This window comes from Macadamia integrifolia, chromosome 3 (genome assembly GCF_013358625.1).
Source record: "Macadamia integrifolia cultivar HAES 741 chromosome 3, SCU_Mint_v3, whole genome shotgun sequence".
Classification (NCBI taxonomy): Eukaryota; Viridiplantae; Streptophyta; class Magnoliopsida; order Proteales; family Proteaceae; genus Macadamia; species Macadamia integrifolia.
The window spans coordinates 34,710,698-34,724,719 of NC_056559.1; the positions used below are offsets into that span (position 1 = coordinate 34,710,698).

A 14,022-nucleotide genomic window follows, 5' to 3' on the forward strand; every position below is an offset into this window, starting at 1 on the left:
TAGTGCCGGTTCCACGTCATCTAACAATGAAACTATTAAATATTGAAAATTGTGCTGAGGACATAGGGGTATGGGTGATGACTTATGAGTCCCTCCCAGCCTATATAAGTATTTTTTTATTTTCTTTAAAAAACAACCATGAATTAGAATTTGGCCAAACTGTTTAACCAGTCAGAATCTTTCAGGCTAATAAAACCGCTAACATGTTGGACACCTAAGAAAGCCCTCTTTAGTGAACCAAATAATCTACATTTTTGAGCATTTTGAACAACAAATCAGGAATAGATATTAAAATCGTACCATATCAAGAAAATCTTTATATTTTGATATCAAAACTATATTGATTAAGTACAGTTTTGAAATGATTTTTATTCGATATAAATATAGTATTTTAAATGAATATGATTTATATTCGATACTTTTGTCGGTTTTTGTCTTTCATGAGATATATCATATATATATATATATATATATTGTAGTTGGTGACTTGGTAATTCAGTATTTAGTAAGGGTGTCAATCAATATGGTTTTGATATTTCGGTATGATTTGATACACGGTTTTGATTTAAAACTAATACCCTATTAAATCGAAAGATATCTCGATTTGTCATACCAAAACCATATCAAATCTTCTTCAATACAATTTCAGTATGGTATTTTGGTATCGATATTGATATCAATATGACAACCTTATTCTCAGCCAAGGTTTTATTGCATTTTATACTTTGAGGTGAGCCCATTCCGAAATAGCTATCTAGTGTATGTCAAGATAATTAAATCAATAGCAAATGTCTTTTACTAATGACTGACTACCTAATGACATGAGACATTTATGAATAAAGTGTGAGGGTGTTACTATCAAGGACAAAAGAGGCAATTCAACCGGAATGGACAGTGAAAGAAGTATGGAATAATTCGGATTTTTTGAAAATCTAACTTTTGAATTAACTTCCACCTCTTGGCCTCTAAGTGTTGCCTCTTTATTTTAAAATGTGCATAAACAAATGTAGCACCTAATTTTTTGTTCTAAACTTTTCAATGATAGTTGTTGTTTTGCCAATATGTACCAAATCATGAATACCCAAACAAAATTGTATGTAGATAATCCGGATGGCTGTACATTGGAAACTCTATCTATCCCTTAATAGAGTTTTATTTTATTTCATTAAAAAAAAAAATTAGACCATTGTTGTCTCTTAATACCTGTTATGTTGCTCCATTTTGTAGAATATAATAGTGGAGAGAGAGAGAGAGAGAGAGTTCTTTGTATATGAAAAGTGGTGGGGTTGAGACATTGAGTTGTGTCATGAGCTATTCTCCTTAAGATAATTGTATGTGGATCGATTTTCAAGATAAAATAGTCTCACACATCAATCCAATAACATACACTTAATTATAAACCTCTTTAGGAAACATCGTATTTATATTTGATCAAAAAAGTATGAACTGCAAAAAAACTAAGGTATGTGGAATGGCCTAGATTTCCCTTTATTTATAGAAGAAAGGTGTTCGTTTTGGCTTACCAATATGGATTGTAATTAGTTAAAACATGAACGGCAAATTTATTGTTTAAATGGCTTCCTACCGAACCAAAAAAAAAAAATTATTGTTTAAATGGCTCAAAATTTAAATGACACTATAAATGAACAAATTGGAATGCCAACATTTAACAAATAATAATAATAATAATAATAATAATTTGTGGGACAAACTTATGTCTTATTAAATAACTATTGATATTTCATGTACTGATTATAAGTTTATACAATGTTAACTTTATTTTTTTGTAAGTGAAAATAGTGCAATCTTCTCACTAGAAAAATGAACAACCACGTTTTAAAAAATGTTTCCATCTTTTTATTTTTTGGGGTGTTTTTCCCATATAATTGAGATCAATTCAATAAAAAAAAAAAAAAGTGTTTTAACTATGGCTTGGATGGCTATAATTGTGCAGAGATAGTTAAATAAATATGCATTCCTAAAGAGACACAGGTAAAAGATTCCAAATAGCATACACCCTCACAAGCGCACCTCCTAGACATGTGGGATCATGTTTCTCCTATAGAGATACAACTTAGATCCGAAATCAATATGAGATAAAACCACCGGAGCATGCCTCAATGTATAATTCCCCGATAGGGGCGACAATGGAGGCAACTTTACCTACCTCGACTCAGTACTCCTAACTTGATAATGAGATTTTATTAGGGAAGTAAATACTATCATATTTATGTGACAGGGTAAAGAGTTTTGACCAATTTGAAAGAATCTTGAGCCCTGGATAACCCATGTTTTGATATATGTATATATTTGCATATGTATAATCTATATATGGATATCGTATCTATGCATGAAGAAATATTGCAGATTTAGCATGTATGTAACATACTATTGCATGCATGTATAATATTATTCTAAAAATAAAATAAAAAAATTTCAGTTCTAAACACGTTCATAATCCACGAGATCTTATTCTAATTAGAGTACACTATTAAACTAAATTAAGCTTCATTTATGTTTAAACACATAGGTAAACTTAGGAAGGCTCAACATGGCGAACAAGTAGCCACTCATATTTGATATAAATATGCTGCCATGCACAGGTTGTATTATCTTCGATAGATTTTTTTGTTTTTTTGTGAGGCAAGGCGAGGGGGGTGGGGTTGGAAAAAACATCTACTTTAAAAGTGGCTTGAACTCATGGCACCTTATCTTATTAGAGGAGACTATCCAACTAAGCTAACTTTCATTTATGTATCACACATACGTAAACTTAGGAAAGTTTAACAAGCCCAACAAATTGGCACCCATATGCCATTTCCCACCACCCCCCCAACCACAAGAGTGGATGTACTTATAGATGTCTATGACTCAATGAATTTAGTTCCCTACTAGACCTAGCTAGTAAAGTTTGTACAAATATGAGATGTATATAGACAAGATTGATATATAACAAATTCACGACACTTCCATGGCATGGTTTAAAATAAGGTTTTAGTTAATGGTTAATGTTGTTTCGATATCGATATCGATACAATATTGACTGATTGTATTGTTTGTAGATCTGTATCAAACTGATCAGTATTTATCACCATCAATACAAATACGATTAATACGATACTGATACCTAAATCCATCGTTTGATATGAACATTGACAAATTATGGTAAATGTATGCAAGAAATCATTGGCATCAACATGTATTGATATTAAAAAGAAAAGGACATGTATTGATCCATGATATAGCTAATTTTGAGTAGATATGATGGTGAGTTACATGCCAATCAAAATAGAATGTGCGTCACCCTAGAATGGGATGTGGTCATTGTGAAAATGGATCAATCACCTAAAAGTAAGACTATAACAGAAGAAAGAAAGAAAGAAAGAAAGAAACACAATTAAAGGCGTTACCATGGCATGATCCATGAAGAGTAGATTTTTAGTCATATTATTTATATTATATTATAATGCATTTTTAGATTTAATCATTCATAGGATGAGCTTCTATCTTGGTGGGAGGTGGCTAGACAATTGGATGTAAAGTAAGTCTAGAGCCGGTCTAGAGTTTCGACCCTCCTACCCTCAACCATTTCTTAGTGGTAGTAATATAAGGGTGTGACCCATGGGCCCCCTTGTTGCACCATTGTGGGTCCTTGTTTGGCTCTAGTGGGGCCAACTCAATGTTCAAAACATAGTTGAAAAACCAAGTTTTTTTCATTATTTTTTTTGGTAAGAAGTTCAAGTTGCCCTATTCAAAACTTGGTATGAGCGAGTCTTTTTTTTTTTTCATATCTTCATTTTTCTCCTTTCTCCAAGTGAGAAAAGACTGAGGCTATGATTACTTCACTACAAGAAGAAAAAACTCAAGGGACTAATATCTAAGACAACAAACAAAAATGTCCAAGGATTTGTTTAGCTACAAAACAAACTTAAGGTCTTTGAATAATATATAGTACAAAAAAAAAAAAAAAAAAAAAAAACCAATTCAATAAAGACTTGAACTTGATATGGTCATCTATTACACCTAGGCGAGTCTCCATCACTCTTGAGCCTTTGATCATGTTTTGTGTTTTTTTTGAATTGACTCATAAAACTTGTATGAGTCAAAATATGGCTTTCAACTATAGTTTAGACAAAAAAAAAAAGAAGAAAAAAAGAAGGTTTATTTTGTTGACAACAGTAACAACACCATTGACGTGCCACACTAAGATGATATTTATTACACATTTTACTTTAAGTAGCGGCTCCATCTCAAACATAGATGATATTTATAATGAGGGAGAGGGTTTCTCACAACGCAATGAGGCCATACTAATAGTTGTCCTTCAATGGGTATTATTCACATAAAGTCCATAAATCCAAAACAAGAGGGAAAAATAATAAAAAATCATGTGAGATTGAAATTGCACCTGGGGTAATTTTTTTCACATTATAATAAACACAAACTTAATTACAATTAAATATTAATCTCATAATATTGTGAAATTTTAACTCATTTTCAACCACATTAGGGTTTAAATTTAAATTTTAACAATGGGACAAAAGGAAGATATTATTCTGTAATCACATGGACCACTCACACCCTCCCATATAAGGCATAAAACATGCGGTGACATGTTCAAATATCACCACCACAGTGACATTAAAATATCTAAAGGAATGGAGAGGTAAACCGTACAACTGTCACACCCAAGTTAGAGCCGTTGAAACGATCAATCTCAGCTTAAAGCCTAAAAAAGTCAACAACCAAACCCTTAAAAACCCTAATCATCCTTTAATTAATAGATTAATAATTAATTACTTTGGAGGTTAAAGTACAGTACCGGCTAAGGACACGTGTAAGGACAGTTGGCAAAAAATTATTAGCGATTTGAATCATACAAAAGCCACGAAATCGGAATCTTATGGTTATCATCAAATGTAGTGGGCCCTACAGAAGTTGGTGCAGTACACACCACTCAGTCCGAGTAAGCAGCGAAAGAAGCTACCCGGTCTCTTGGGCGACAAGACCGCGACCATGACCGTAACCCTACCCGACTAACCGCTCGGCGCGATCTCTTCGGGACTATAAAATGATAGAGAGGAGCCACCCGATGCCCTTTGGAGCAGAGGATTGAGAAGGTAAAAAACGCAGTAGGGTGCTCTCTGAGAAGAGGAAGAGGAAGACAGAGCGAGCAGGTTTACAGAGTTATATCTTTTTCGCCTCACACTATTCACTGAGGTGTTCTTCACTTAACCCTAATCTCTTCAAAATTTCTCTTCGTTTTCCTTCTTTTCAACGATTCTCTCTCTCTTTTTTTTTTTTTTTTGGTAACAGATCTGGTTATTTAACTTCGCTGTTCTTATTTTTATTATTAAGGTTTTCAGTTTTTGAGTTGGCGATGTTATTATTAATTTTTTTTCTATTTATTCGGTGTATTTGTTTCGATTTGTTTAGAATTTCTCCTTCTCCGTTTGTAATTGTTTTTGTGTTTTAATTTGATTTTATTTTGATTTTGATTTGGTGCATTAGATGGATCGGTACCAGAGGGTGGAGAAGCCGAGGCCTGATACGCCGATTAACGAAAATGAAATCCGGATAACCACTCAGGGGAGGATGAGGAACTACATTACTTATGCTACAAGTCTGCTCCAGGTATTCTGTTGTTCTGTTTTTGTTTTATTCATTACTTTGCTTTGCATTCTCAGTTAATCTCTAATCTTTGGTTTGAAAGATGTTGCCTAAGATTTGCATGCGTGCTTCCATGTCTTTAAACTTTGAGGAAAATATTTACTTTTGTTGGCTATTGCACATAGATAATTTATATCATTTTGTTTTTTACGAGACCATAATTTCTGTTGAGGAATGTGTGGAGGAACTATGATATTTCTGCTATTTCTTCTCCAGGTCGTACTTTCTTTGAATGTTTTCCTTTGGACCTCTCGGCTCCTTTTCCTGCTTTATTTTATTTTATTTTTTATAATTTTTTTTGTTGGGGTGGGGGTTGGTCTGCATAATATATTAAACGATTTGGTTTGACTGCATCGGTGGCTCTTTTATTCACAGAGCAACATCTCAAGAAATTACGTGAAATTCCCATCTTTCTGCTGTTGTAAGGTGGATTCATCGATGTTTGTTACATTAGTTATGATATCTCGGTGATGTGACACATTGACAAACTGTAACATTTATCAAATTTATATGGCAGTTTCTCCATGTGGAACCTATTGGCTTAAAAGTATGCTACTTGACCCAATTATCATGCAATTGAATATTGATAATTGATGTGAGTGGTTCTCTACAAGTGACCATGGTTCATCTTTTTAACTTCTCATTTACCGTAGTATGTATTTTCGAGCAAAAAAAAAAAAAGGGCGTACACCCAGTGAACGAGGCTCCCACCACTGCGGGGTTTGGGATGGTCATAGTGTACGCAGCCTTATCTCTGCTTGGCAGAGAGGCTGTTTCTTGACTTGAACCCGCATGCACTTGGTCGTAATGGAGCAACCTTACTGTTGTGCAGAGGTCTGCTAAACTATAAATAAAAATAAAGAAGGTAATAATGAGATTTGCCTGCCTTCTCTATTGGTTCTCAACAGGGCTAAAAGGTTACTGAGAAGGGAAAATTGAGAAAAGGAAAGTTAAACTTCATAACAAGACGGGATTGGTAGAGGAAATGGCACCCCTCCCCTATCTCTATCCTAGTTTTCTTCTGTTTTTAAGCATTATTTATTTGAACCACTTGCTCTAGTATTCTTCATGATGGAGGGTGTTCTTTCTAGTTGTCCTTTATCATTTGTGTTTTTGTTTCTCTCTAGGAGAAGGGTTCTAATGAAATTGTCCTTAAAGCAATGGGGAGAGCTATCAACAAGACTGTGATGATTGCTGAACTAATTAAGGTGGGTTAGATGTGAAACAACTGGTGATCCTGTTTATGTTGAATTTTCAATACGACATGCAATGATAGAACCAGAAGAGTACTTCCTTTTCTTATAAGAAAAATAATTTGTCTTTCAGAGAAGAATTGTTGGTCTCCATCAGAACACATTGATTGGATCTACCGACATTACAGACATGTGGGAGCCGCTGGAAGAAGGCTTACTTCCGTAAGGACAGGAAGCTCTGTTCTCCCCAAAGTTATGCATTAGTCATGCTGTTGGTTTGGTTGACTTGTCGACTAATATATATTCACCCATTGCAGCCTAGAAACAACGCGCCATGTTTCAATGATTACAATCACCTTGTCCAAGAAAGAGTTGGATACATCCTCCACTGGGTAAGGGGCAAGAATTGAAAATTAGAAGAATGATGCTATTTCCTTCAAGTTTGATGGTCACTGTAGTAGACTTCTTGGCTATTGGTACTCTATGATGATATATGGGAACTTGTTAACGTCAAGTTATTGATTCAATGGTCTTAGAAGTTTATCCATTTACGTTGGCTTTCTCTCATTACCCCTACATTTTGAGATGCATCGCTACGATATTCTTATGTATTTAAGTTCACTGGCTATCATGCGAACCAACAGAATGTGGATATATGTTGTTCACTTTCCACCTCAACGAGAACTTAGTCAAATTCCTCTGGCTTGAACTGATTCACAAGTTGTGAGTTTTAATGCATGGGTCCCTCAGATTTCTCTGGCTTGAACTGATTCACAAGGTGTGTGAGTTTCTATGCTTGGGTCCTTTAACCATAATTCTGTTTAATGAATTTGGTCTGTGGAGTAAAATACTCTGGTGATTTATGGTGTTAGATTGGGTGTTAGAACTTATTGTTTCATATATAGTTGTCATTCTCCTTTATGTGCTGAACGTCCACATATATTGAATTGGTTTTCGTAGTTTAACCATTCTGTTTATAAAAACTCGTGGGCCAAGATAATTATAGCATGCTAAAAATTTCTTGGTCAATCTCTCATGACTTGCTAATGTTGTTGATTCTACTTGTTTCGTTGTTTTTTAATTAATTTATTTTTTCTATAATTGTTGGTGTAATTTATGTTCTTAGGTAATGATTTTACCTTGATTGGCATTCCTCATGTGTGCCTCTGTGCTCAACTGCTCATGAAAATGTGTGCATTTGCAGTTTTGCACTAGCTGTTGATATTAAAAACCAGAAACTAAATAAAGGTGAGCAGGTTACTCCCTATTGTAATTAGGAAAACAAAGCAGTGACAATAGAACTGATATTCTAGCCAATAGAACTCAGGTTCAACTCAGTAATCACTAGAATAGGGTATTAAGTTCAAGGCAATCAACTATTTGAAGAATTCTGAACAGTGTCAAGAAAGATATGAATAAGAGTAGCAAGCGGGAAATTGCGCTGAATATACGGGTGTTGCAGGATAGAAAAAGAGGTGGAAATTACTTGGAATTAATGGGAAAAAAAGGTAGAAGAAGGGATAGAAGGCTGTAAATCCATCTACATTGCTACTGGAATCTCACAAGATAGCCACTTGAGAATTTCTCCCAAGTAGTACTGCAAATATCTCTTTGCACATAAAAAAGGAAAAATTAGCAGATTTACTATAAAATTTTGGTGATTGAGGTATCTCTATCACACTAGAGAATAATCAGACTTAGTGTATCACAGAGGGTAAATGCTATTCACATTGTGAACTATGAAGATATTTCTGCACAAGTCATACACCTTTCAAGGAATGGAGGCTTACGGGTTATCACATTGAAAAAGGAATTATGTTTCTGACAAATGACAAGTTCTGGACTGTATTGAGATTGAATGCTTCAGTGGGTGTAGTAGTAGGATGGGTAACCTCTTGGGAAGTTCTCATTTTGCACCCCTTATTTATTTTTACAAAAAAAAAAAAAAAATGCTGGTAAAGTTGCAGATGTGATATTCTAAACTGATATTCATGTAGGGAGAGAAATTTTGAGGGGCAGAAAGTGCTGGAAACCGCTTTAAAGTTCCAGTGCCAATCCTCTACATAACTCAACTCCTTGACATCACATGACACCGGTCTTTTTTCTCAGTAAAATTGCTTTGGATTACTCTCTCAAGCAGGAGTATACGGTTGCATGCACTGCATGAGCTGATCAAGAAATGGCTTTGTGAGCCCTTCTGCCTGGATAAAAACTTAAATCTTGATCTGTCGTATATGATGGTTATAATTGGCAATGTTAAATTCTGCAAACTGCGTCTTTATAGTGATGGACACCCTGGCATTATGCTGGGTTACCGATGCAGCGGATAACTTATAGCAGCAGATCAAAGCCGTGGTGCAACTTATCTTGCAGGATAATTTGATGGCACTGCACTGTGTTGCTGTATGAAGAGGAACTTGTGTCTGGCACAACCATGTTGTGTCCTGGCATCCTCAGGGTGCCACATGGGCATGGTTGTTGCGGATGCAGTTAAGGGTGTTCAATTGGGCCTCATAAGATTTTATTTTACCCGTGGTTTTATGGGCCTTGGGATTATTAACTTTTTGGTTTATTGGTGCTTTTTGGTTTATTGGTGTAATGGGCCTAATTTATAAGCCCATATGGTGGTAGTAAAGTTATTACACAGTATTAGTAGGTGTTTGAGTTAGATTAGGATACTCTAAGTTCTATTTTAAGTTTATTTACTTTATTGGGTATTAAAAAAAAGGGTGCTGTTGTTCTCTTCCATGATGTGGAGGTAAAGTCATTACATGGGATCGGTATGCTGTTCCTGATTTCTTCTCTTCTCTTTTGGTCGCTTCTTCCTCCCTAGCAGGTTGATCTACTCTCTTTTCCCTCCCCTCCCATTGAGATTTCTTCCCTTAACTATAGTTGCTTCCTTATCTCAGATCTTATTATTTTTTAATAATTTGGCCTGCTTGCATCTAAGATCCGTGATGTGGATATTATGGTATGTTTTTGGATGTTTCAGAATTCAGAAGACATCCTTCCATTTATCCCATGTATGCCTTAATATTTTGGAAATCTAGAATTTGGAGACATGAAATGGTGTAACTGTTCCTTTTCAGTTTCATTCACTTTATCTTTGATGATCAGTCCTTGTTATTGTGGTTGTAAGCGTTGCATTTTTTCTGTTTCCTGTCAATGCAGTTACCAATCACCTATTCCAGCTGATCAAGTAAAGCCGTGGACTGAATTCGAGTATGATGGAGGTAATATGAATAGTTTCCCGCTTCCCTCCTGCACAAAAAAAAATTTGTAATATTTTAATGATTGGACTAATGAAATTTTCTACCTTGTCTTGCGGAATTCAGAGGGCTCTCCTGGCATGCGAGGCAGAGGTCGTGGTGGTCGAGGAAGGGGGAGAGGAAGAGGTACTGTCTATTTTTTTTATAATAGTCCTAACATCCATACTCTTGTGGACTTCTGAAATTTTGAAGTTTGTCAAAGTTGTTGAAATTCTTGTAGCTTTCATTTTCTTCACTGATAAAAAGGCTATCAATTGATGATGAAAAATGGAGAACATTTGAAGAATTTTAATTATCGTGGCAGGAATCCTACAAGTTTTTCCCCCATCCCCCCAATGAAAAGAAAACAAAAAGCTGAAGGTCTAAAGTAGCTTTTATATCTTCTAGGCAAAACTATTTATTCAGATTACACAGGATTTCAAAAGACATCATGCTTTAGAAGTGTCATTTGCTTGTTGTAGAAATTTTTCAAAAAAAAGTGTATATTTTTTCTTAAGGGAGATGGAGTTCCATAACTTCTCCCATCGTGTTTTTGCTTTTATCATTGACATATATTTGTTTTTATTTTGTGAATATTTCCTTGAGTGTCTTCTATGAGAGTGGTAGAGTATAGTGGGCCTTTTATCTTTGCCACTTGGTGGTGTTGCTCTTCAATTTGTTCACATGTTGTTGACGATACCTTTAATTGTGTCAAGTTTCAACTCAATTAGGCTTTGATTATGTCAAGATGGAGTTATAAGAATTTTTTTCAAGGGAATAGTCAAGTTTATGGTAGGCCACAGGCTGACATGGGCTGCTAAATTTGTCGTACGGAAATCTAGATGATCTCTTTCTGTCTGATGTTCAGAATAAGAAGTCAGCCTCCATATGGCAGAAACTTCCATTAGTGGAAGAAACCTTTTTCTGGGTTCTTTATATATCTGTGCCAGTCAAAGTCTATTGTATCTGTGAACATGTTCATTTGCTGGGAATGTTCTTTTAGTTCTATTTTATTTTGTTATTCTATTCGAGTCTAGCTTATTAATAATCCAGCAACCAATTTATCTTGCTCTGTTGCATGGCAGGAATTAACAATGGGCCGGGTGAATATAATGTAGATGGAGGTTGGGATGGTGTGCGTGGGTATGGTGGTAGAGGCAGAGGACGTGGAAGGGGTCGTGGTTTCCGTGGGCGTGGAAGAGGAGGCTATGGTGGTGATATGCAACATGAATCCGGGGGTTACAATGACTACAGTGGTGCTGATGCAGGACCTCCTCAAGGCCGTGGTACATTCCTAAATTCATACATGCACAATTTACATAATAGGACTATTCTTATATTAATCGGCGTTGTTCAGACTTTGGTAATTAATGCCATGTGGAGTCTTGCAGGGCGTGGGCGTGGCAGGGGAAGGGGTCGTGGTCGTGGTCGTGGTGATTATAGATCAGATGGGCCAGTCCAGGCAGCAGCTTAAATTAAACGAGACTGTGTGTTGAGGTAAGACATTTGGTTAGTGGAAAAAGAAAACTCTGGATGCCTGCTCTGCTCATCGTGTTATTTATAAAAGAATGGACTTCACTGATATATTTCTTAGGCGATGTCAACCGGTTGTTGTTAGTAGTGAGCCACTGCGTTTTTCGTTTGTGGCAGCTGTGTTTTTGTAGGTAGGTTGGTAGGGTAATATTTTCTCATTTGTTGTTGACAAGAAATTATGGTGTTTTATATACCGGGGAATATTGTACAATTTCTCCAATGTTATTTTTTCTTTTTTTTAGGAATAATAGAGCAGTACATTCTTTCATTCTTAATTCCTAGTTCTCTACAGGGTGAAACTTGCATGGGTATAATTACTGTTCTACTTGGTAGGGATCCTCTGATGTTGTCGCTGCAGTATCTCCATTACCTGATTTCTGAATTGTCTTTTATGAAATTGACTTCATTACATTCACTGGGGGAGACTAGTTGGGTGAGGGGTGTTGATGAGACAGGGGAAGGTGAAGGAATGGACTCCATCTCAAGACCTCCTGGCCATTTGTCCTTTACCGGCATGGTAGGTTTATTTCGACCATAAAAGTATGCTCAAGATACATTGGTTGCATCGTTGCACTATGATTGGATTCTGAATCCGCAAACCATGTTATCTTACTAAAAGCTTTAAATTCCTCAGAGGCACAGATTATAGATTCAAAGTTGAGTTTTTCAGGGCTCAACTGTGGGTTTTGGTGAGACTAATGGTATTTTTTCTTGGTTCGGTATGGTATATACAAAACCGTAGCGGAAGACGTTTGAGAATCTAAGATGTATAAATATAGCAGTAGTAGTAACAGAGTCAACCAGCTCTGTCAAAACCGACAAATTCTAGTTATCCCGTTTGAAATAAAAAAAAAAAAATTGGAATAAATAGAAGATAAAGAACAAAGATCCTCAGGAATCAGAATCCTGTTCAAGTTCATTGTAGTAAGGTAGTCTACGATCAATACAATGCATCGTTTGAGGTAGTATTTTGTGTGGAACACATGGTTGGGGAATTACAATTCTCCATTAATCATTGCCAACTGTCTTACACGATTGGGACATGGCTTTCTGAGCTAAGGAGTCTGCAACACCATTGGAGTCTCTAGAATGGAGTTGAACTTACAATCCGTGAAGAAAGAAAACTTACAATCCGTGAAGGAAGAAGCTAAGTGTCTGAAATGATAGGTTGAATGGCAAGAGGGATGGATATGGTGAAGCTTTAAATGTTTGATGACCTCTATTGAATCTGATTCCACCAGAACGAGTCCACCCCTAAGGATAAAGCCTCATTATCCCACTACGACAACATTTGTTGTGATTGGTACTCCACGAGGCATCACAATTGACCTTACCAAATGGGGAAGTTGGGGGGTCCATCTCAGTAAAAAAGAAACCAGGGGTCGAGTAGCCGTACATTTGCTTCATTTCAGGAGGTTTGTGGGCTGATGAGAACTCTATGGAGGCCTGTTGTGCTGTTTGGTGCAGAGACTCTCCACTTCTCTTTTCTGTTTCTTTCCCAGAACATCAAATGTATTCCATGCTGAAATCCTATGTGAGAGGCTAAAATCTGTGCTGGGAACTTAGGATATCTGACCGCCGAACCAGGCTGCCACCGCAGAAGGGCAATGAAGTAAAATACGTTAGTGGCCAGGAGAGGCTCCACAATGAACACAATGATTGTTAGGATCGGTCTCTGCCTAAGACCGTCTTCAGAAGCTATGCCGTCCCCACGCGCTCTCTATAGAAAGTATTTAATTTTATATTGGTGTCAAATCGCATGGAACTTTCTACATCAGTTGTGATTTTTTTGTTTCTTATTGTACTTGACGAAAAAGAAGAGTGAGATAGCACCGTCAGGGAATTGAGGACGAGGAGCTGTTCCCATATCAGACTTGGGTCTACCAGCCATCCATATAATCATCCTTCCAATAAAATCCTCAAACTTAATAAATGCTAACTTCTCACATTTAGAAACTAAACAGGAAAATATCAAACACAAAATGGAAAAACCCTCGAACGCAAGCTCAACACAATAGTAAGATTCCTCCCTTTCAACCTATTGATTATTGGTTTGCAAGTTAGGAAACAGCCTCTTTGTGAAGTGTGATAAGCAAAGGCATCTTGCATTGGGTACCCTGCATTCTCTTTATATGAAAAAAGTTCCATGACCAAGCACTACCCCTTTTTGTAAGAATTAACTAAGTCAGTCGAAGCTTATGCTACTTGGCATCCCAACTGACTTGCTGCATTGAGTCCCCTTATAAAAGGCCCTCTATGTTATATGGGGTTACAAGTGATTATTCGATGTCAGTGTCATATTATGATAGGTGTAGTTATATAACAAAATGTTATGGATAAAGTTTATTTGAGAAGTTATAACCAAATAACGAAATTAA

General features: G+C 36.2%; 1 protein-coding gene across 1 annotated transcript; it reads left to right on the top strand.

The window, feature by feature from the left end:
• Nucleotides 1-5,059: 5,059 nt before the first annotated feature.
• On the top strand, nucleotides 5,060-11,912 carry LOC122074807 (probable H/ACA ribonucleoprotein complex subunit 1). Its single transcript, XM_042639777.1, has 9 exons — nucleotides 5,060-5,220; nucleotides 5,512-5,634; nucleotides 6,798-6,878; nucleotides 6,997-7,085; nucleotides 7,181-7,255; nucleotides 10,035-10,096; nucleotides 10,199-10,258; nucleotides 11,197-11,397; nucleotides 11,503-11,912. Exons 2-9 carry the CDS (start codon nucleotides 5,512-5,514, stop codon nucleotides 11,583-11,585), a joined length of 774 nt encoding a protein of 257 aa, XP_042495711.1. The 5' UTR covers nucleotides 5,060-5,220; the 3' UTR covers nucleotides 11,586-11,912.
• Nucleotides 11,913-14,022: the final 2,110 nt, after the last annotated feature.